General features: G+C 36.9%; 2 protein-coding genes across 3 annotated transcripts; one reads left to right on the forward strand and one right to left on the reverse strand.

The window, feature by feature from the left end:
- The first annotated feature begins 1907 nt into the window (after positions 1-1907).
- On the forward strand, positions 1908-9784 carry LOC128512787 (ATP-sensitive inward rectifier potassium channel 10). 2 transcript variants are annotated; one of them, XM_053486204.1, is made up of 7 exons: positions 1908-2083; positions 3032-3210; positions 6636-6957; positions 7078-7289; positions 7905-8036; positions 8400-8577; positions 8810-9784. In XM_053486204.1, the coding sequence occupies exons 2-7, from the start codon at positions 3208-3210 to the stop codon at positions 9196-9198; spliced, it is 1236 nt and encodes a 411-aa protein (XP_053342179.1). In that variant the 5' UTR covers positions 1908-2083; positions 3032-3207; the 3' UTR covers positions 9199-9784. The 2 variants fall into 2 exon arrangements, with proteins under 2 accessions (XP_053342179.1, XP_053342180.1); XM_053486205.1 differs by lacking the exon at positions 3032-3210 and having other exon boundaries at positions 1909-2083.
- An 8215-nt stretch (positions 9785-17999) lies between these two features.
- foxl2b (forkhead box L2b) lies at positions 18000-20031 on the reverse strand. The gene is made up of 2 exons (XM_053486671.1): positions 19879-20031; positions 18000-19764 (listed from the first exon to the last, which is right to left on the reverse strand). The coding sequence occupies exon 2, from the start codon at positions 19757-19759 to the stop codon at positions 18848-18850; it is 912 nt and encodes a 303-aa protein (XP_053342646.1). The 5' UTR covers positions 19760-19764; positions 19879-20031; the 3' UTR covers positions 18000-18847.
- Between the last annotated feature and the right edge of the window lie 3327 nt (positions 20032-23358).

Below are 23358 nucleotides of genomic sequence, written 5' to 3' on the forward strand. Positions count from 1 at the left end.
TAATGAAATATAAAAAAAGCATATAAAACCTGCAAAACATACTTACAACTGGTGCTCTCCCTTCAATTTTGGTAACACTTGTTTGCATTGTTTGATAGTTATGACCTTAAAGGTCAAACAGTTGTAAAACACTGGAGGTCATTGAGGGCTTGTGATTTATAAAAAAAATAATGAAAAAGATATACATATTGACCCCTTTTCTGATTTTCTTCTCGTAAAAGTGAGCTGGCTTATATTAAAAAACATAACAGAGTAATTGTAAAAAAAAAAATAGACACATCTCGTCCTGCACCACATTATTAAGCAAACCTCATATAATTAATTGGCCTAAAAAAATTTGAGATTATTAAAACATATTATATAAAGAATAAAAAAAAATTGCCATTTAAAAAGGGTAAAATTATTGGGCTGTTATAATCTGAAGTTGCATGGACCCAGTTTGTGAAAAACTGGTTCTGAGAGTATGAGGATCATTTTAACTCATGAACTGGACAGTGTATTGTGTGTGGTAATCAAAATCAAAGGCGATTAAAAGGTGCAATGTTTTTTTGCCCAATAAGTGAATTTTTAAGCTTCAATTTCCTTCTTCTATTTGCAGATTTGTCTTAGCCTACTGTTACATTTGGTGAGGAACACCAGTGACACACTCACAGGATGACATAGGAGTTGATGAGGAAGTTGCCTACTGCTACATTCAGTAAGGAACACCTATGACACACGCCTGTAAAAAAAAATACCCTGATGACTCTGTCTACAGTTGCTTCTCTGGCACTCGCAGCAACCTGCAATGTCTCCTGAGATGAAGTGTCTGGTCCAAGGATTGGCCGACATCTCTCTGCTGATGAACCAGCCAGTCCGTAGACTGCTCGGCATCTCTCTGCAAATGAAGTGGCCTGTCCAAGGACTGACTGGCATCTCTCTGCAGATGAAATGGCCACTCGGAGGAATGGCTGCCATCAATCTGCAAATGAAGTGGCCGGTCGGAAGACTGGCCGGCATCTCTCTTCTAATAAAGTGGCCAGTTGGAGGACTGGCCAGCATCTCTCTGCAGATGAATTGGCCTGTCCGAGGACTTGCCGGGATCTCTCTGCAGGTGAAATTGCTGGTCAAAGGACCGGTCAGCATCTTTCTGTAGAAGAAGTGGCTGGTGCGAAGAATGGCCGGCATCTCTCTGCAGATGAAGTAGCCAGTCAAAAGACTGGTTGGAGGATTATTTTTTACAGAGCATTTACAGAAGTTGATGATGACGGTGCCTACTGTTGCATTCAGTGAGAAACAACTGTGACATGCCTGTGACAAAACTATCTTGCCCACTATTCCCGACGTTCACAGCAATCAGCATCTCTCTCCAGATGAAGTGGCCGGTCTGAGGATTGGTTGGCAATTCTCTGCAGATGAAGTGACTGGTCTGAGAAGAACTGGCCGTTTTTCAGACAGCATTTACAGAAGTTGTTGACGTTGCCTACAACTGCATTTGGTTATGGACCGATTGTGTCTTGGTAACATTATGACATAACACTACACATCACAGGATGACATAAATTGAGATGAAGAAAATCTGTGACACAAATGCCTGTGATATGCCTGTGACTAAACTACCTGTGCAAACACACAAAGCCACAAACACGATTTTGGTTCCATAAACAGTATACTGTACAGATGTTCAAATGTGTTTGGTTGTTGGTTGTTGTAATACTCGGTTGTTAGTTTGGTTGTTATATGTTTACTCTATAAACATAAAATTGTGTATATAAAATTGTGTTTTGTGGTTCTCCAGAGAGGGTGGTTATATAAATAATGAGCTGCTTGGCTAATCACAGAGCAACTGATGCGAAGACAGGGAGAGAGAGGGAGAGAGAGCGAGAACGGAAGACTGAGAGAGAAAGAGAGAGAGAGAGAGAGCTGCTTCCTCACCTCAGATTGTTTTTTGTTGTTGTTGTTGTTGTTGTTTTTTACCTCAGTGTGTGGGTCTCGAGCCACGCGAGAGCCGTAGTTATGAAGTAACGCGCGCGAGGAGGTGACGCGCGAGCGGACGCTCTATGATTTATTCTGTTCGTTTCTAGCGATACCACAACCTGAAAAGGTGAGCCTTAAACTCACATTCACACACTCGTACAATTTGTTTTTATGAAAAAAGTATATTAAAACTAAGTCTGAAAAGAAATATTAATTTTTATAGGCATATATTTTATTAATACTATGTACTACTTTTATTTTTTATTATGGTCTAGATAAATATTTAGAGACCATTTGCTTGCTTGATTTGCACAAATAATCTTTATCATCGGCCAAAACACAATATTGGTGCTGATTTTATATATTTCTTATGTTATACATATAATAAAGAAAATGTGTGTGCCAAAGAAGCTACTTCTAAATTGATGCAACATGGAAGTGACCAATCTTGCTTCCCTAAATATTTCTGAGCTTCTGACCTGTAAGCATATGACCAAATTGGTAATTAAATTGTTTTTTTTAAAGCTTAAAAATAAAAATAAAAAAAGTCTGTAGTGTCCCTGATCATGCCAAATTCATGTTGCAATATCTATAAAAATTTAGCATTTTAGAATAATACACTTTTTCAGGTTTATTTTATTTCAGATGGAATCTACAGTAAATTGGCCAAGTTTCATCTAAATGACTGTTAAGATTATTAAAGATTTGAATGAATAAAAAATAAAGAAATACTAACATTAAATGAAAGGGCATGAAATCGTATTTAGCAAATGTTTTTTTTATCTGATAAAAATATAAATGTTTATGCATATTTTAAAAAAACAGAGCATAAGTAGCATTAAGTATTATAAAAAATGGTGTAATATGATCCTATCTGAAAATTTTTCACCTAGGTGAGACACCTTTTAGCACCAATACCATGTTTTGACCGTATGCATGTATGTGTCAGGGTCATGGTGGATCCACAGCCTAATATTATCTCCAGAATTTACTCTGGATTGCATGCCAGTCTGTTGAGGGGCAAACATTTATTTTATTTATTTATTTTTTTTTTTTCAAATTTATTCACACTTAGTGCACTTTGGAGTCATCAGTGAATGATTTTGGTAGATGGGAGGAAATCTGAGAACCCAAAGGAAACCTGCATAAACACAGGGAGAACAGAGAGTAAGCTGAGCTCTGGACCAGGAGCTCTTGAGCTGTGTATACGGGTACTTCCTGGTTTGACAGAAGAGTGATTCAAAACTATCCATGGTAATGTTGTGTTTGAATCCTAGACAGATTAAATAAGAACTTCAGAACTTTGTTTCAGTCTGTGTGCATTTAGTTTGAATATGGTGTATGACTGAGTGTGTGAGTGAGTGAGATTCAGGTGCTGAGTAATGTTAACTTCTTTTTTTTTTCTATTTATAACCCTAACCTTAAAAATGGGTGGCAGGGTGGCGTAATAGTTAGCATGTCAAGTGGAGAACCTCCAGCGTCTGGGTTATATTTCCGCCTCAGGGTCTGTGTGCATGGAGCTTGCATGTTCTCTCTGTTTTTGGTGAGGTAAGTACTCTGGTTTACCCCGGCAGTCCAAAGACATGCAGATTAGGCTAATTGGTGTTTCCAAATTGTCCGCTGTGTGAATGACAAATGTGTGTCGAGCTGGCAACCCGACCGACCTCTTAAGTGACTGCTACAGAAATTACGGATATACTGTATCTCCAGGGTGGGGAGAATCAGTCGCCTAGTGTGCCGGATGGCACGTGGATAGACCATGAACTACAGATATCATATCTGCTGAAGGTAATTGCTGTGGGTGATGTTACATTACAAAGGAAGACAACATCAATTGGGAAACACCAATCGACACATGTCTTCGGGGGAAACCTAAGGACCCAGATACCATGCAACACAGAATGAAAGTGAGGGACAACTAATAGTCAGTAATAATAGTGCCAAGCACTAAGCCCCATGCCACTGCAGCTTAACTATACCCCAATTGTGGTGTCTGTGTGCCATGTTGATGGAAGTGTACTAGGCACAGCACTCTCTTTAGGTATTTTAAATGCTGTATACACCCACCTGCCTCATCCATCATGTCGGTCAACTTAAAATAATATTGAAGTTCAATTATTTGTCATGTGTTTCTTACAGGAACAAATATCATGGTTAGGAAGCTGTGGAAACAGCCCCCTTGGGGCAGATAGGGTTATGGGCCTTGCTCAACCATCAACCTTCCAGTCAGTAACCCAAAGCCATCATCATTTCAGACAAAATTACCCGGCTGTGAATTTTTATTTACTCACTTTTATTAGGTACTACAACATCTACTAAGTATATTATATGAAATTGTTGTCTAAAATAAATTCTATAAGGTCGGCATATGAAAATGAAATAAATCATTAATTGAGTATAATGTCAGAAATGCCTGGGCCCAGGTGAAAGCTGTGTAAAAAAAAGAAAAAGAAAAAGCTGTTTTTTTGTAGGAGGCTATAGAAGATTTTCCATTGAAACGTGCCAAGAACTGTGTGGGCTCTAGACCTAACTTGGCTAACAGATAGAGAACAGTTAGAAGCAGAGATTGGATGGCAGAAAGGGATGCTGAAGAGAGGGATCCTTTGAGTTTTGCCCAGGGGGATTATTATCCACTTTGAATTCTAATAAGGACCCTTTAGCTTTTGGTCATGTCTCAGCCCACATCGCTCTCCTTCTGTCTATTTGTCCCTCCCTGTATCTGCCTGGGTTTGTTTTCTGCTCTCTCTCTCTCTCTCTCTTTCTCTCTCTCTCTCATACACACACACACACACACACACACACACACACACACACACAGACTACAAAAATATGTTTGTCGTTGGTCTGTTGTTCCTTTCATCAGTGCATTGAACAATATAATCCATTGTACCAGAGAAAGAGAGAGAAAGTGCTGACCAACAATGAAAGTACCAGAAAGAAAGATCTAAAGAGGGTATAAGTTGTGATCCTGTAACTGAAGAAAGTGTAGAGAGATACCTCATTCAATGGAATGTGTGGATTTGTGGAATAAGAGTGGACAGCATTATAACCTCTCAACTATTTATAAACAGAACCATTATAAAACATGTTGATCGTAAAGAGTGTAAAAGTGCATGAAAAAAGGAAAGAATATTTTGTTATTGTAGCTGTTGTATTTTATAATTATACACACTGTTTCTTGCATAACTATATGAACATTGCCAACAGTAGAGACACACTGGAGATGGATTTAAATATGCTTCATGAATTAACAGTCTAGTGGCTATGCAAATTCCCCTCCTTAATGCATATGTGTTCATCTACAATTTATAATGCAACTGGTGTATAACCAAGCGTTCGTTGACCATGGAGTTTCATAGAACAAAAATTCTGCTTCAATTGACGGTTTAATACCTAAAAAATATTACATTGTGTTGTAAGAGGAAGTGTGATGTATTAAGGCAGCTGTACTTACAACCTAGTTGCAATAAGAGACCACAAACACTTTATAAATGGTTTTGAGAGCCTAAATAGATTTAGGAGTGCACCAAAAAGTACCAAACAGACCACACAATGATAGAACAGAATAAATGGACCACAGAGTATAAGAGAGAGCAACCGAGAGGAAATAGGTGTGTAGAAACAACCAGCAGAATTACAAATACAAATGAAGATGAAAAGATTGGCGAATAGCCTGGGAACTTGGAGAAAGAAACTTTTCTCAGTCATGTAATGCCTTCCTTTCATGCTTTTTTCTTTGCAACAAGTAGCCTCTTTGTGTGTTTAAGGCAGCTCTTGTGTGAAGCAATACTCCTTCCGGTTTTAATTCATCAGATAAACATGCTTGGGCAGGTGCTTTTACTTCTTGTGGTCAAACGAGAGAATGTGTCACAGTGGTAACTTTCATTTTTTTGAGGAAAGGACAAATACAATAACAGTTGAAGACTTGTTCCAGTCTGTTTACGCACATACCAGTCTAGTTTTCATTCTTCTGTAATATTCTAAATTTTTACTGTACACTTGCCTATATTCAACCATGTATCCCAATATACTTGCACCCTGGCCTGCTTGCATACCAGTCTACTTACAGTAAATACTAACTTACTATATGATCAGGCAGCATGGCGTCTTAGTGATTAGCACTGTCACTTTGCACCTCCACGTTCTGTGTTCGATTCCCGTCACGGGTTCTACGTTCAAAGACTTTGCATGTTCTCTGCATACTTGGTGGGTTTCCTCCAGGTACTCTGGTTTCCTCCCACAATCCACAGACATGCATGCTAGGCTAATTGACATTCATAGTGTATGAATTAGCACGTAGCAATTAGCATTAGCATGTGTGTGTGCCCTGCGATGGATTGGAACCAGGGTGTACCTCACCTCGTAAGCCTCCTAGGAAAAGCTCTAGGCCGTCTGGGTCCTGTATACAAGATAAAGCGGTAAAGACGATGACATTGGTACTAAATGAGCAACCTCCTCAATACCAATAAATTAAAACTAGCTTTCTAGAATGCTAATTTTGCTAATGGTGAAATCTCAGCCATGTGAGATTTTTGTCTAAACCTTAGATTTGTGGGTTTTATTTAAAACCAATATTACTTATAGCAAACTCCATACACACAGAGACAGGGATCGAACCAGGAATCGGGAATCAAACCATGGCGCCCTCAATGGTACATATAGAGCTTTTTTTTTTCCAGATGACATCAACACTTCAAGGGCAGAAGGTGTGCCACTCTCAGACACAGACAGATGCCATGAAGCCACTACTTGGAGGGACAGGATGCGGAATCGAATCGATCCGCCTCCGTCGCCGCCTGATGTCCAAAGATGGCCGGAGCAATGTGCGTGTGGAGCAGATGAGCGGGCAGCATGCACTGTACCTACGTGATCCGTGGACAACCTGTGTGGACCTGCAATGGAGATACAAGCTGCTCGTGTTCAGTGCCACCTTTGTGGGCACTTGGTTTGCCTTTGGCCTGCTCTGGTACCTGCTGGCTCTTGTCCATGGAGACCTGCTGGGTGAGTAGCAGGTAATAGGTAGAATAAATATGGAAGAGCATATATATCTATTAAGAAATAAAGAGACGGATTAAAGTGAATTTTGTATGTTTTACTTGTGTTTTGTCTCATTATGTTCAGAGTTTGATCCTCCGGCCAACCACACATTGTGTGTGATGCAGATGCAGACCCTAACAGGAGCTTTTCTGTTCTCTCTGGAGACGCAGACGACCATTGGCTATGGTTTCCGATGTATTACAGAAGAGTGTCCATCTGGCATTCTACTTCTTGTCATTCAGCTTCTCATTACCACCGGCATGGAGATCTTCATCACAGGAACCTTCCTCGCCAAGGTGGGACACAATCATTCCAACTCTCAGGTCTACTTCCACCCTAATGTTAAACTGTTACACTCATACAACTGATGTACATTGTAATGTTTTCATCGTCGATGTGAAAAGTTAAACGTCGATGTGAAAGCTAAGCTGTCCCCATGTTTGCTTTCTTTATGCAAAACTGTCTGATTGAATTCAGTGATATGCCCCCTACTGGAATCCTCTGGTAAAATGAATAGTATGTGAACAAAGACAGTATACTGCAAAAGTCTTATGCACATGCAAATAACTGCTGTAGAGTGTGTGTCTTCAAAAAGCTTTCTACATTCAAAAATAAAAATAGTAGTAGACAGTCATTAATGAAACAAGGTTAAATGGTACTGTTGCAACCCTTTGCTGGAAAACTAATTTTTAAATCAGATTTTTTTTTGTACTTACTCAATAACGAAATCATCAAATAAACATGTATAACAAAGTTTGTACTACAAGAGCGCATTGTTTAACAGCAAGTATATTTCTAGTTTTCCACCTAGCATATATTTAAGAGTATGTATTTGATCAAATATACAATAACCCTTTAAAGCTGAAGGCAAAGCCCCTGTCTCTTTCTAACACTCTCGTACTTTATGTCAGGTCGCTCGGCCCAAGAAACGTGGGGAGACGGTGCGTTTCAGCCAGCAGGCTGTAATAGCGAATCACAACGGGGAGCCGTGTCTTATGATCCGTGTGGCCAACATGCGCAAGAGCCTTCTTTTGGGCTGTCAGGTAAACTAACTAGTGTCTGTTACTAGGGATATGGAATGTCTCAATATTTTTTCTTTATTTTAATTAAAAATCTTTCATGCATAGTGTCAATGTTTTTTTCATTGTATTAAATCATACCAGGTGCTCAAAATGTGGATGTAAAGTCTGTTAAACACAAATGTAAAGTACAAGCATCGTTTTTCCCCCCAAAACAGATCCACTACATTCTAACTCTTTGGCTTAGGTGTACAGTTTGATAAACTCTGGTAGAAATAAAGTATTTGTGTTTCTCAGCAACTATGACGACTGGTACAGTATGATGTGGCAATTTTTTTTTAACTGGATGTGTTATGTGTCCGAGTGATACTGAGATGCACTGTACAGGTGACTGGGAAGCTACTCCAGCGTTGTGCACCTAAAGAGGGCGAAACAGTGCGCCTAGACCAGAAGAACATCCCATTTAGTGTGGACACGGCCAGCGAGAGCCCCTTCCTTATCCTCCCACTCACCTTCTACCACACTATCGACAACGACAGCCCCCTCCGGGAATGGGCAGCCAAGGGTACATTTAGCATAAGAATATTACAACTACAGAAATTTTATGAAGTGACCAGGCCATGGTTATTGATGGTGGTGTACTATTTCAGCCTAGCATATATAAGACTGGAATGCATAATATTAACAAATAATATATATATAAAAAAATGGCCAGTGTATATTATCAACTTTTAAATCTAGTCTGAAGTGATATCTTCATCAGAACCTCCATCTTTCTGTTTCCATCTGTGTGTTAGGTGTGGGCTGGACCGAACCGGAGGTGGCTGATTTTGAGCTCTTTGTGATGATGAGCTCCACGGTGGAGTCGACATCCGCTATGTGCCAGGTGCGCACGTCCTACCTGCCTGAAGAAATCCTCTGGGGCTATGAATTCCCACCCCTCGTCTCTCTGTGTCCGATGGGGAAATACGTTGCTGATCTGGCCTACTTCGACAAAGTTATCAAGGCTAAGACCCCACCCATATTCAGACAGTCCTCACCCACCACCCAGCGGAGTTACCATAGTAGTGAAGAGAGAGGAGACCCAGAGAAGATTCAGCTGGAGCTGAGCTATAGAGAAGCAGGCCAGGAAAGAGGGAGGGGGAAAGCCGGGAGTTCATCAGGAGTTAGAATAAGTAATGTCTAGCACATTTATAGTACATGTGCACACTGACACCCACACGCACAATGGCGTGTTTCATACTTAACAGATGAGGCCCAGCAAAATGCCCTGAGAATCGAAAGTAGCAAATCACCGCAACACTAATGTAAAGGAGTAACTCTGAAATCTTCATCAGCATTAGAAATATATTATGTCATTTAGATACAGCATCTTAAATTACTGTTAATAGGAAATAATCTAATTTACTTTTGTCCTGCCAAGAATTAAATAATGAGGCCATATCTCCCTCTAGTGGTTACACGTATTAAACCCCTAGTAAAGATGTAATATGACTGGTTTCCCTAAAATTTCATAATTTTTGGACACTGCTGAGCATATAAATAGTAATCATAGTGATGATCAGAAAACCCTTTCAGGCCGAAAGTGTGAGCAAGATGTTGCTGTGAGCAAGGGGTTTGGATTTGGACAAGCTGTTCGGTCACGTCATCATGTGCCTTGTTTTTGAACTGTAATAAATTGTTCTTGAACCAGGTGTCACCATGATGCTGAATATTAAGGATGCCTGTATGACACATCGAATGCTTAGAATAAAGGTTTACTGCATTGTGAATACTTTCATTAATACCCACAGATACACATCCACTAAAAATGCAGACTGACTGAAAGGGTTTTAGAAGTCTCTTTTTCTAGTTCTCGTGTTCTCATTGGAAATGAAAGCCGTTCCAGAAACAAACCACAGCATAATATAAGGACAGAATGGATTATCCACAAATTACTGTTTAGCATCTTGAGTTTACCCTCATTAGTTTTGCTGTTTGACCAGGATTTATATATCAATTCATACATATGTCAAACCTGTGTAATATTTTAATATTTCTGACTGAATACAGAATGGTCATACTACATTCACACCTATTAGTGCATTGTGAAAGGGTTTATTGCTGGATTTAATCAAATTGGAAGTTTGAAAGGTGAAAAAGCAATCAGACTAAAAATCACAAGTTCATCTTTTTGTTACACTACTTCATTTTAGTCTGCAAATTTATTCAGAAAAAAGAGAAGCAGATGGGATGTCAAACAGGTTTTTCTGCTTTGAGAAAAAACACATTACCTGCAAACACAATACCAGTCAAAAGTTAAACATTTTAATTCCATGGTCTTTTCTGATTTTTATTTTTTTTGCCCATTGTAAAACAATGCTGAAACTATTCAATAATCTCATTTGAATAGTTGATATTGAGATGTATATGCTACTTGTGCTCTGTAAAGCCTTCATAATGACTTTAATTTGAGGTGCTGTTTAATAACTGGTGATTTCTGAGGCTGGTACCTCTAAATAAAACTGGTATTTTCTCCCCTGCAACAGAGGTAAGTTTTGGTCTTGCTTTCCTGGGATGGTCTTCATCATGGTACTTGATGGAGCTTTTACGAAGGCACTTGACAATACTTTTCTTGTAAGAACTGTTCCTGAACAGCTGACATTTGTGTCTTAAATTAACAACTGACTATTGTCATTGTTGTTGTTGTTGTTGTTATTTATCTACCTAATGCCATATGCGTTATTTTATATAGTTTTGAAATCTCCAGTACTGTTCTTCAAAGCAGAAAATAAATCACAAAACAAAACAAAATTGGTACTACAATACTGGGACTGTAGTTTTCCCTTATTTATATATAGATCAAAAAAGAGGTAGTGGTAGAGCAGTCATGGTTTTTTGAGTAGCAGACAAAAATGGGAGAAATATGGTTCAGCTTAGACACACAAGAGCCAAGTATGGTAGTAGCAAGTGTAAGTGTTGCAAAAGAAAGCAACCACATTTTTTTTTACCAGCTTTTGAAATGTGGTCAGAAACTGACCCAAATATAATAAATTCTAGTGTTGAATTTCAATACAAAAATGACCCATCTGTAAACATGCAGCCTCTTCAAAGCTGAGTGATGACTGGGACATGGAAGCCACATTCACATGAATTCATCACCATAATTTTACAGGCAGTATGTGGGCCGGTTGAAGTGGTCACTAGGGCCCAGTTTATTTACTATTAGGGTTTGTGTATTTGAAGGTTGTGAAGTCAACATGTGACCTTGGGCAAGACATTTAACATGGACAACAAAAAGTATTTGTCACATGTAGATTACAGCCCAGTGAAAATCTTTTGTCACATATCCAAGCTGAAGTCAGAGTGCAGGGTCAGCCATGATACCACACTCTTGGAGAAGATTGTCTAGTGGTGCAGGGGCTTAAACCAACAACCATCTGATCAGTACTCCAGAGTCTTATCTATTAATCCACTGCTGCACATTTATGCCCATGCTTATGTCTCCAAGAAAAAAAAACTGCAAGAGATTGATTATTATCTAATGACAGCTGATGTCATACTTCGATGGACAAAGGTGATGTGTGAACAGTTCAGCAGAATAAGACCCAGGATAACAAAATCATTCATTGTGATGAACTCTATCATAATTCCTGGTGATATCAGGGTCATAATCTGGATAGGAAAATCAGTAACGCTGTCTGTAGCCTTTATGCAAAATAGTCAGCTGTGGAGGAACTAATGTGAAAATGAACAAAAAAAATCTACATAATATTTATTTTTATTGTGAGTATTATTAAATGTTCCCTAAAATATCTCTTGCATGATTAATTTACCTTCAGAAGCCACTTTATTCTGGCTAGAGACACAACAACCCTACTGTAGATTTTACTATGCCTAAATTTGTAAAATCTACTGAAAAGCTTTTAAATCATGGAAAAGTTATTAACAAAAACTGTTTTTTTTTTCTCTAAAGTGAGATTGTTTGCAGCTTCCTTGGCTATTGACCTCTCAAACCCAAAGACATGTGGATTTGATTCAAAGAATTTGCCTCACTCGAAATGTTTGGGAACACCTTGTCTTTTCTGAAGTGCAAAAGCTCGGCAAGAAATGTGGAGAGGAAGGTAATTCGGTAACCCAGTGGCCTGTCCAATCACACTAACCCAATTGAGGTTTTCGGAGAAAAGTTGGATCAAAAGGAGAGCGAGAGAGAGAGAGAGAGAGAGAAAGAGAGACATCCAAGCAGGGAGGGAGCATCTCTTAACAATTCTTTGTCATTCAGCATTTTTCTTTAAGAACACACATTAAATGTTTAACTGTTTGTTAATGATTATAGCTTATAAAGCATTTATCTTATGTGAATCATACAGTATATTGTAGTAGAATATGGAAGTCCAGATTAAGTCATACAGTAAGAGCCCAGACTCATTTTTCTTTTAGGGGACATTAAGGGAGATGTAACAAAGACCAAACAGTCCACATGGAACAAATTTTGAAAGACATCACATGCCATTTTTTCTGCCAATTTTAGGGTTAAAAGCTCTATGTGACATATGTCACAGGAATATTTTTTTCATTTACATTTATTATATATCAATTTGTTTATACATGTTTTAACTGCACCCAGAACATGTTAAATATATAAAATATGAGCTGTATATGTAATAATAATAATAATAATAATAATTATTATTATTATTATTATTATTATTATTGTTGTTGTAATAATAATAAGCTAGTTCTGTCACATGTTCTACCCAGACAGCACATCACCATGATGGAAAATATGTAATAGGCACACAAATTCACAGACTGTCACAAGACCATTCAGACACACTATAATGTTCATTAAATGTCAGTTAAAGTCAGTTAAAGTCAATGATAGGGAGGAACTTTCCAGAACATTTGAAAGATCTGTGTTAACTTTCTTACTATTATTATTTTCTAATAATATTAATAATATTAATAATAATATTTAAGCAGAAGTGATCACTTGTTTTTCAAATATTCGAAGATGCTGCCATTTTATTTTGAATCAAGTTTTTTTTTATTTTATTGAATCTGTTATCAGGTTCGTGTAGGTACAGTATGTATCAGCTGAGTGCAGTGCGAATGAGATGAACCTCCGCTGCACGCGCGGTGTTCACTGCGGTCACTACTGGATCTGAAATAAAACCCGGATCTAACTGAATGCACATTGGCATTCACGCTTTGATAGCGACTCAACTTTTTGTTTAGTCATTTTCTTGTCATTGGTATCATGCACACATGTACTTATATGTGATTATAACTAGCTGATCACTGTCTTTAAGGATATGCAACAAAATTGGATTAAAAACTGCGGTTCGTTACAAATAACCGTTAGGAGCAAACTCAGTAAATAAACAAAGACAATTTCGCATTTTTATTCAGAGCTGATTAAACTGCAAATGAGTTTAGATTAGGTCCGCAGTGCGGATAGATTTAAAAGGAAAAAATTAGCTGTTTACTTGTGAGCTATGTGCACTGCTACACGCCACAAGTGTTCTGCTTTTTTATTATTTCCTTCATATAAACAAAATAATACATAAATTACTAGAGAGATATTTAAAATATTTTAAAGAACACAATGACACAATGCAAATTCATTCATTGTTATTTATTCTGTTTATCTGTACATTATGAAGGCTATTTATTTCTATTTTACTTCATAAATGTATTGATACATTGCATTTATTAGGTTCTGAATGATTCTTTATTTGTATTCTGTTAAAACGAAAAAAATATATATATATTCACGCAATTTAAGTATTAAAATGGAAATATTCTTTATGTTTTTTTTCACGCCTAGTGTATAGTTCTATTTATTCATTCTGCAATATTATTACTTACACAAACACCTGATTCTCATGAGCTGGTTACCAAGGTCACAATAAGTTGCTTTGGGTATGTTACAAGAGGAAAGACACAACACTCTACAGGGATGCGACCTTCAGGACCTGTCAAAGTTCAGACAAAGTTCACAAATTTAAGATGCTAATCAAAAATAATGGAAATATATTTTAACTCAATAAAATAAATACATTCTGTATACATGTATGCATGTATATATATCTAACATTTGGGTGAATTAAATGAAAAGACACAAAGTGAGATTTAAAAAGACAGTGAGATTAGTGATATTTAAAAAGACACCATACAGAAATACTCTTATAGATTAATATTTTTATTTTATTTTATTTAGATTTTAGGATAGATGGCTTTTAATTTACTTAAATTTGTGTTTATTTTTATATGTTAACTTTCACTGATTTGTTCACGGTTAATAAACTCCATGCCCTTTGCTGCATGCACAGTACACTTGCTTCTGGAAATCAGTATAAGTGCCCTCTGGCGGTGAGAGACGTAAAGTGCGCAAAGTTTAATGTTTTTGCAACAAGATTTCACGTCTGCAAATTCGTACAAGTGCTCATAGCCTATATAATTTATCAGATGTCTAAGGTTGCGACACTGTCTCACAATTGCAAACGCGTAAGAAAACAAACGATATAGTTAGGGTTGGTCTGGGGATACGATTAGAGATTTTTTTTATAGATACACCTACATAATCCAGGCAAATCATTATTTACAATTTTAGGGGTTTGTGCAATCGAGCTGTTATCTCGGAAATAAATCATTAATCATCATGTGTTTATATATTTATTTCAGTTGTTACAAAGATATTATTGTTGCTGACTGTTTACTAAAATGTAATAGGCTATAACTTCAAAATTCAAACTCGAGATCCAACCATACGGACAAAGAGGAAAAGATAATGATTCAAACATAATTCTATTTCAACACATCAGTAACATTTAAATATCATCATCATTATTGTTCATGTAATAAATAATAATAATAATAATAAGAAGAAGAATATATTCTCTCATATAATATGGGGGGGGGGGGTAGTTTAGAAGCTCAGAAGTTGCAGCAGTCATAAATATAGTAATTATGTTTAAGTACTACCGAGATGGGAGAAAATTATAATATAAAAAAACTGAAATTACATTTTATTATGAATGCAAATACTGGCTTTATAGAACAACACCAATGATTTTGTGGGCTAAAAATGAAATGTTCTGTTGCTTTCAAATGTTTGAAATAATGCTGAAATAATAATAAAAATCTTGATATTTTTCACCGACATGAATAAATGCCTTTAAATATTATAAGGACAAAGATGCACACAAAGTTACAAAGTTGCATTGTTCGTCCGGATACAGTGATGTCCCTGTGTCACTCAATCGTTCTGAGTTAGTTAAAGAAGTTAGTTTTTACATTTTTTAAGTAAGCATTTTCTTTTGAATAACATGTGATTTAACCCTTTTGAACAGTCTGTTTTAGTAGTAGTGAACAATTCCCGGACTTGCAAAAGCCAGTGAGAGAGAAACCTGTATTCCGAGCAGGATTTATTGTACTGTAAATAGTGATGACCCTGATTCTTTCATTTCAATTGAGTTGAGGTGAAAGCTGCAAAGTTCAACTCTAATTTCATGACATGCAGAAAGGAAACACAAGAAAAAACCCGACTCTGCTGAATTTAATATAAATATTGAAAAGGTCTGTTTAAATAAATAAATACAGAACTAATTCAATGTAGATTGTAGCATCAGATTGATTTAATTAGATTTATTTAATTTATTAATTGATTTATTTAGATTTATTTAAATGTATGGTAATTACTTTAAATGTATGGTAAAAACTTATGGGAAACAAAAAAACTAATGAGAAATAATATTAAAGCTGAAATTGCAACATGTTTATTTGGGTTTTGGGTTTCGAATGCTCATGAAAAAAAAAACTACAACTATCAATCAGCCCGACATCACTGCAATGGATTTTTACAAATAATTAAACTTCAATTCAAAATATTTTTCTTCCGAATTTCGTTTACGTTTGCGCACATTTTCTCTTTAGAATTTGTTCCAACATGTCGGCTGTAAATAAGGCTCCAGAGCATCACTCAAGGTATTGAAGGCTATTGATGTAGAAGATAAAAAAAGGTTTGTTTTGATGCTTTGTTTAAAGAACACTGACAAGTGCCCATGTAAACATTGTACTTTAAGAATAAATGATGAGCAATTACCAAGTGCATGTTAGAAAACCGCACTGACCTCTGACCTGACCTTGAACACAACAAGCATTTAAATTTACTATATGCATATATATTAAATAAAAAACTTAAATTTACAGTGGAGAACATTTTAACCTCCCCGGTTTAAATCATTTTGACCCTCGACCTATTTCGACCTATATATACAGAATCAGCCAAAGTATTTATACACACTTGTATAAAAACTTGTATAAACATTTTAATACAACATTTATTGCTATCAATTATATGTTGGTATATATGATAATGTAATGATAATATTATTAGTATTATATACACACCATTCTACTGAAGTGTGTACCTGTAGCACAATAAATACGCTAAAAAAAATAGATTAATAATAAAAATAGTTTATTATGCTAAATAAGAGAACCAGTAGTAAACGTTGACGTTGTTAGTGCGGGCTGTTGCTATATTAAGTGCCTTGATGTCTTTTTCCTTTTTTTGTATTTTTTTTTTTATATGATTACATTCCTAAATGTGATTTCTAAGATGGTTGGTTGTTAATTGTTGATTATTCTTAAACTAAAACAACATAACTGCAAAATAACAACAAATCTAATGACCATTAGTTTCTCTACTACTACTGTGGTCAATAAATGCAAGTCAAAATGCATTTTTATATTTTTCTTACAGCATTATTTATTTAGATTTTTATTTCTCCGGGTTTTTTATTTAGTCTAGATGTTATTCCGCCATGCTATTTTAAATGTCCCTTTACTTCGACTTAGACGTTTATCTACAATTCACGATAGTCCACATTTTCTGCTCAAAATGGTCACTAGTCAATATAATTAGATTAAATTACATTTTTTATAACGTTATATATTTTTTTATTATTAATTATACCCTGAAGTATTCCGCATGGGACAAATAAGCTAACGACATGCCTTTAAAATTTTAATGAACTTACTTTTTGAAGATTTAAATCCCTTTAATCAAATATTTAAATCAAACAAGTGTTTAAATTAAACAGTTTGTGCGATTGATTTTTCCGCTTCAGTCATTTAAGCACAGGTTTGTGCCTAATATTACTGATACCTCAGTGTCAGTTTTATTTATAATTTGTTTACGTCTTTAGCGCGGCGTCATTCCATTGTATAGCTACAGTATAACTGTTGCCTGAGTCCAAACCCATATGGAGGCGATTTAAATTTTAATATTTATTGCAGTGCCATGCAGGACTATTGTGTATTTATCGTTCAATCATATTGGCATTCTTTTATATTTAGCCTCAGAACTATAAGACTTTTGCTTTTGTTTATTTTACAAAAATGACAGCGAAAATGCGTGCATCATGTTTAGATCGTCAAGCTAACCTTAGGCTGAAATAAAAATTAATTATTTAATGTCATGTCCAATTCGAACTTATTTATCACAGACTAAAAGAAAAGAAAACCTTACAACAATACAGATACACCGTACAGTACACCGATACAGTACCGACTAACTTACATTTGAAACAGGCTAATATTTGGGATTTATTTCTTTTTAATAAGATTAAAATTATTACAATTTACAAATATTTCTAATATGTCTAATATAGGCCTATCAGTTATCCCTATTTAAATGTTCAGCAATACGACTGAAAATGTTTGTGAATCATTAGTTATAGTATTTGTTAAAATGATTTCCTGATTTACAGAAAGAAAATGATTGTCATCAATATTCAAACCACTCAAATGATCTATTTACTAAACAGTCAGAACGCACTTTAAGTTCAAATACACTTTTTTTTTTTACGAAAAAAAATCTTGGTCTGTTTGTTGTTGTTTTCTTGGCAGGTTAATATTTCTTACTCAAACAATATACAAACAATGTGACCTGGAGACTCATATTCATAATATTCATCTGCAAAAGAAATATTTCACCAAAGTATTTTATTTAAAATAAGTGCCGATTTAACATGGTCCCGACAATGTCAACATTTCAATAGAGTATCAAAAAATATATCAACGAAAGGAGGTCTGGTCTGGTGATTTACGATTTTTAAAAAATACAGATTAATTTTCAATGATCTAAAAGCTAGGATGTCAGTATGCTAAAGGGCTAATCTACACTGGATGGGGTAAACAACAGACTGGGGCTACTTTAGCGCTTACAATTATCATAAAAACACTCAGCTTCATTTTTAAAACACTGGATGAAGTTGAATTTACACAGTCCAAGCTCTTTTTACACAACGTCTCATCATCCGTAGGTTGATATTCTTACATTATATACTTGCATGAGCGCTTTAGCAGGCTGCGTGATGAGGCGAAAAAGCATCCAAAAACATCATCCAAACTGTATGCGCAGCAAAACCCTCGGGGTTAAATTAAAACACTCTGTGCTATACGGACCCATCCGTACACAGACAAGTACTGTAAAAGTTCATATCACACGAATTTACGATTTTAAAATCTGTTGTTAAAATATTCTATAGGTTAAATGTGCAGGAGATCCTTTTTGGGCAAAATCTGCACTTCAGAGGCAAATTTTCAGGGTTGAATTAAGACGCTTTTTGACACATGAACATCTACGGACACATAAACTGTATCTCTACATGGTTTAATCCAACGTTCTTTTTTTTTTTTGCTTTCTTCAGAGCTACCCTGTTTCTATTCCGTGTAAGTCTCGAAGGGAAACTATTAAAAAAAAATAAAGAGTGAGACCTCCCAGGCGGCCTAGAAAACGTTCACAACAATGAAACACTTTCCAGGTTTGTAGCTCTCGATTTTGTCTAAATGTCAATCCGAGAGTGCAAGGCTGAATGTTTGGCTTCGTGGTCCCAGTACGAGTAGAGGTCGGTGGGCTGACGCGCGGCGCAGGCGAACTGGAGGCCTGCCGCGCTGTTGCCCGGTACGGGTGAAGGTGCGGATGCCGCTCCGCTTAGCTGCTGCGCCTGGTGCTGGTGATGGCTCACGCCGTTATACGAGTTCATGACGCTGGGAAGGCCCATGGCTTGCATGCGGGAGTAAGGATTGTACGGTGCGGAGGAAAGGCCTTTCACGTTGATGGCGCTCACGTCACCGCTCGCCATCTGGCACGACGCGTACGAAGACATGGGCGGCGGAGGCGGCGGAGGAGGCGGCTGAGCGAGCGGCCAGGCGTTATTCATGAAGCTCGGTTGGATGTACTTTGGAGGCGACAGGTAACTGTACCCGTCTGCCCCGAACAGAGACTTGCCGGGCTGAAAATGAGCAGTTGGAGGCCTGAACGGCCGCTTCATTCGCCGTCTTCGCCGGTAATTTCCCTTCTCAAACATGTCCTCGCACGCGGGGTCCAGCGTCCAGTAATTCCCCTTGCGCTCGCCGCCACCTTCGCGTGGCACTTTGATGAAGCACTCGTTAAGGCTTAGGTTGTGCCTGATGCTGTTTTGCCAGCCCTTCTTGTTCTTCTCGTAGAAGGGGAACTTGTTGATGATATACTGGTAGATACCGGACAGGGTCAGGCGCTTCTCCGAACTCTCGCGTATGGCCATGGCGATGAGCGCCACGTATGAGTACGGCGGCTTCTGGGACGGGTCGGCTTTCTCCGAGCTCGGCTCGGTCCGCACCGGCTCGTCCTTCACGAACTCCTCGGTCTTCACCGCGTTGGTGTCGTGCACCATCAGGGCCATTGCGTCACCCTCTAAGCCGTGGTAAGATGCCATCGCTCCTGAAACATAACAAAAACAAACCAAAACATCAACACAAAACACAAATCGAGACAGGTTACAATGGAGATAAAAGGCACGAGCCACGCGAGACTCTTTTCTGTGCGCGCACGTACCTGGTAATTTAGGAATTAAGTCCTCTTCTTTGCATGCCTTATCGACTGCCTAGACTACTGAAGCGCCATGGAAATGATGGTTAGAAGTTCTCCTGGGATGTAGATGCACCTCTCACGACTCCTGTGTCCTTAGACTCCAAATTGCGCCGCGCACTTCTGCCGCTTGTTTCCTCTAAAAAAAACTCACGGCGCTTTCTTCTGCTTCTGGCGCATCCTATTCGCCCACAGACCTGCGCCCTGATCATGCTCTGGGTTCCGCTTTCGTCACTCTCTCTCTCTCTCTCTAAACCAAGGCAAGAGTATCAGTTACCTCGTTTAAGTTAAAATTGGCCAAAGTTTTGGGTAAACATCTGGTAAACTATGAACACACATTCGTTTCCAAATATTAAGGAACTAAGATTGTGTGATCTGATTTCTTTATGTGATCAAAATAATTCAGATACATTAGTGTTAAGGTATCCCAATAGTTCTGGGGATTTTGTGTTCAATGTAGCTCAGCTAATTACCCGGATAATTTTCTTGCTTCGAATCAGCTTTATATTTAAATTCAATAAAGTCATGTCTTTTTTTTTTGGCAGTCATAAATGTTGGTTTGGAGAGGGGAAGAGGAAAGCCTTTTCTTTTTAATCATCCATGCAACGGGAGGTTTACTGGCTGGCTTGTGCAGGTGCAACAGCATTGTCCTGTTTGTCAACACCTTCCCTCCATTTACCTCCGTCTTCTTTTTACTGAGCAGATAAAATGGTAATAGTTACAAACTTAAATATGCTAATGTAATGTAATACTGCTACTAATAATATCAAAAAATAACATCAACGACGACATCAATAATAATAATAATAATAATAATAATAATAATAATAGGCTGAGGCTTTAAATAAAGGGTAAATATCGTGCAGTTTCTTGTCACCTTCTGGACCGTTATTGTGTATGTTTTACCTATTAAGGCGCCTTTACAGCTTTTCACTAAAAGCTACTGTTTGAAGCCTATTTATATATTGAAGCCCATTTATATACTGTATCATTAAAAATCCTCCCTGTTAACCTTCCGGGGTAAATATACACATACTTAGTTGTTTAGTGAGGATAACACAAAAAATGACAAGGAAAGGTACAGTTTAGTATTAAATAATAATAATAATAATAATAATAATAATAATAATAAGCTTTAAAAATAGACAAATTGTGCAGTTCCTTGTCATATTCTGGAATTTTTGTGTATGACTTTTACCAAGGAAGCTGCATGTAAATAATCATCATCTCAGGGTTTTAAAAAGGGTAAAATCTGTACAGTTCCTTTTCACATTCTGGACTTTTTGTGTGCGTTTTACCTAGGAAAGTGCATGTAATGTACCTTTACAGATTTTCACTAAAAAATGATTAAAAACACCTATTCACATTCTGGCAAGAGTATACACATATTAAGTTTATAAGATGTATACATGAGCATACCACCCCTGTGACAAGGAAAAGTCTAAATTTCAATTTTAGTACTCTATGCATTTAATAATAATAATAATAATAATAATAATAATAATAATAATGCCAACTGAATAATTCTTGCTGTTGTGACTTATTTTCAAAATAAAACTAAATTTAATTGTCCAGTTATAAATTCATCCATTATAAATCATATGACTATTTTATATTACACATGCCTATACCAGTTATGATGTTGGAGAGTAGGCTTTAATGATTAGCAAGGCCCTGTTTCAGTTTCATAATTCAAGAAGACCCGTACACTGCAAGACGTCATTTCTGAACCTCTACAAGCAAAGTGTGATATTTTAGGGAGATTTAAAACGGTTTTTAAACTTCCTGCCTGCTGCTTTGAAATGAGGATGTTTACGGTTCAGAGTGCAGGAATGCGGAGGGATATGAGCTCTGCAGGTCAGCGGGACAGCACACATCTCCTTCATTTTTATTTAGCCTGGACTCAACTAAAGCTCACCATTTAGCCCAAAGGCTACTGCTGCAGTGTTCAGAAAGCGAGAGCGTAACATAAAGACAAGCATAATTTCCTAAAAGATCACGCTTTGGAGCATGTAAAACCACTTAATGTGATTAATGAGATCATTAGATTAAGTTGCTGTGGTCTGTATTATTTAAGGTAAATACAAGTTGGTTGTAACAATCTGGTCAAGAACTTGGTGACTTTATGATACTATAAGTTCCAATTTTAAGATGAAATGAGATTCTTTGTGAAACTTTGGGTTCTTTATGGCTTATCCTTCCTATCACAGCCCTAATGAATCGGCAGGCGCTTCCTCACTTTGTAAAGCCCAGGATTGACCTCTGCCTTAAATTACAAAGCTGTACGGAGCACTGGTGCTCTTCCTGAAGGTGCTGCTCGGTGTGTCTGCTTTGAGAGTACAGACCATGTTTACCTTTCTTATCAGTGACAGGAAACTTATGGGAAACTCTGAGCCTTTCTTCCAAACAACTCGCCTGTCAAATTACTATAATGCATTGCACCCTGGGAAAAAAAAAATCCATAAATCCTTAGCACACTTTATGTGGGACCTACATTTTGGCTACTTCATTTATTTGATAGATAGTCCATAACGAGTCAGTGATTAAAGATAACAGCAGATCTGAGGTTTTAATTTCTTGAATAGGTCCTATATACTATATGTAATTGTTTTTAAAGCTGAAAGGTGGCAGGGTAACGAAATAGGAGCTGCAGTTAGAGTTCAGCTACTTCTAAAAGATGTGGTTTTGACAGATGTAGTAATTGGTTTGACAGTAATGCAGGTATTTTATTCTTGTAAATCCTTTCATTCTCGTAACATTGCAATGTGACCCAAACCAGCAAGGCTACTTAGAGTGAACAAGGGTAGCGTATACAGTATATAATTTATCCACAGTTTCAATGCAGACTGGGTAAAAGCCTGAAACCTTCCAGCCACAACTTTCTGTATCTTCATGCATTAACATTATAACCCTTGTATTCATTCTATTTGTTAAACTGGAACACATTGTAGTCCTTAAAACTAAGAAAATTTACCTGTTATTACCTGCATTTATTTTTTATTTTAATAATCATATATAGGGCTGAGTTGTGCATTATAGAGTGACATTACCTTGACCTTTTTTTCAGCCCAAAATAGGGAATATTATAAACTGAATTTTATATATATATATATATATATATATATATATATATATATATATATATATATATATATAAAATTACCAGCTATACAAACATGAATGAGTAAGAAAAAAAATAAAAGTAAAAATAGGTCAGTAGCACAGTCACATGTTTTTATGGTTGTTTTCTATGACCATGATAAGCACATGATATATATATATATATATTAAATGTCCTTGGATTAATTGTCCATCGACCTATACTTTGTAGCTGTCACAGATGTGGTTTTCTTTGGTTTAAGGATTTAATAACCACATATAATTTTTGTTAATCACAGCCAGCCTTGAGTATAACCTTTCATTAAAACCTGCCAGTGTTGTTAGACT

This window comes from Clarias gariepinus, chromosome 25, assembly GCF_024256425.1.
Source record: "Clarias gariepinus isolate MV-2021 ecotype Netherlands chromosome 25, CGAR_prim_01v2, whole genome shotgun sequence".
NCBI classification, from domain to species: domain Eukaryota; kingdom Metazoa; phylum Chordata; class Actinopteri; order Siluriformes; family Clariidae; genus Clarias; species Clarias gariepinus.

What these genes read in the sequence shown, in the direction of transcription:
- foxl2b (XM_053486671.1), bottom strand. Translation starts at nt 19,759, where the DNA reads ATGGCATCTTACCACGGCTTAGAGGGTGACGCAATGGCCCTGATGGTG.
- LOC128512787 (XM_053486204.1), top strand. An exon ending in TGTCCATGGAGACCTGCTGG is followed by an intron (nt 6,958 to 7,077) that starts GTGAGTAGCAGG and finishes CATTATGTTCAG; the next exon opens with AGTTTGATCCTCCGGCCAAC. An exon ending in GCCTTCTTTTGGGCTGTCAG is followed by an intron (nt 8,037 to 8,399) that starts GTAAACTAACTA and finishes TGCACTGTACAG; the next exon opens with GTGACTGGGAAGCTACTCCA.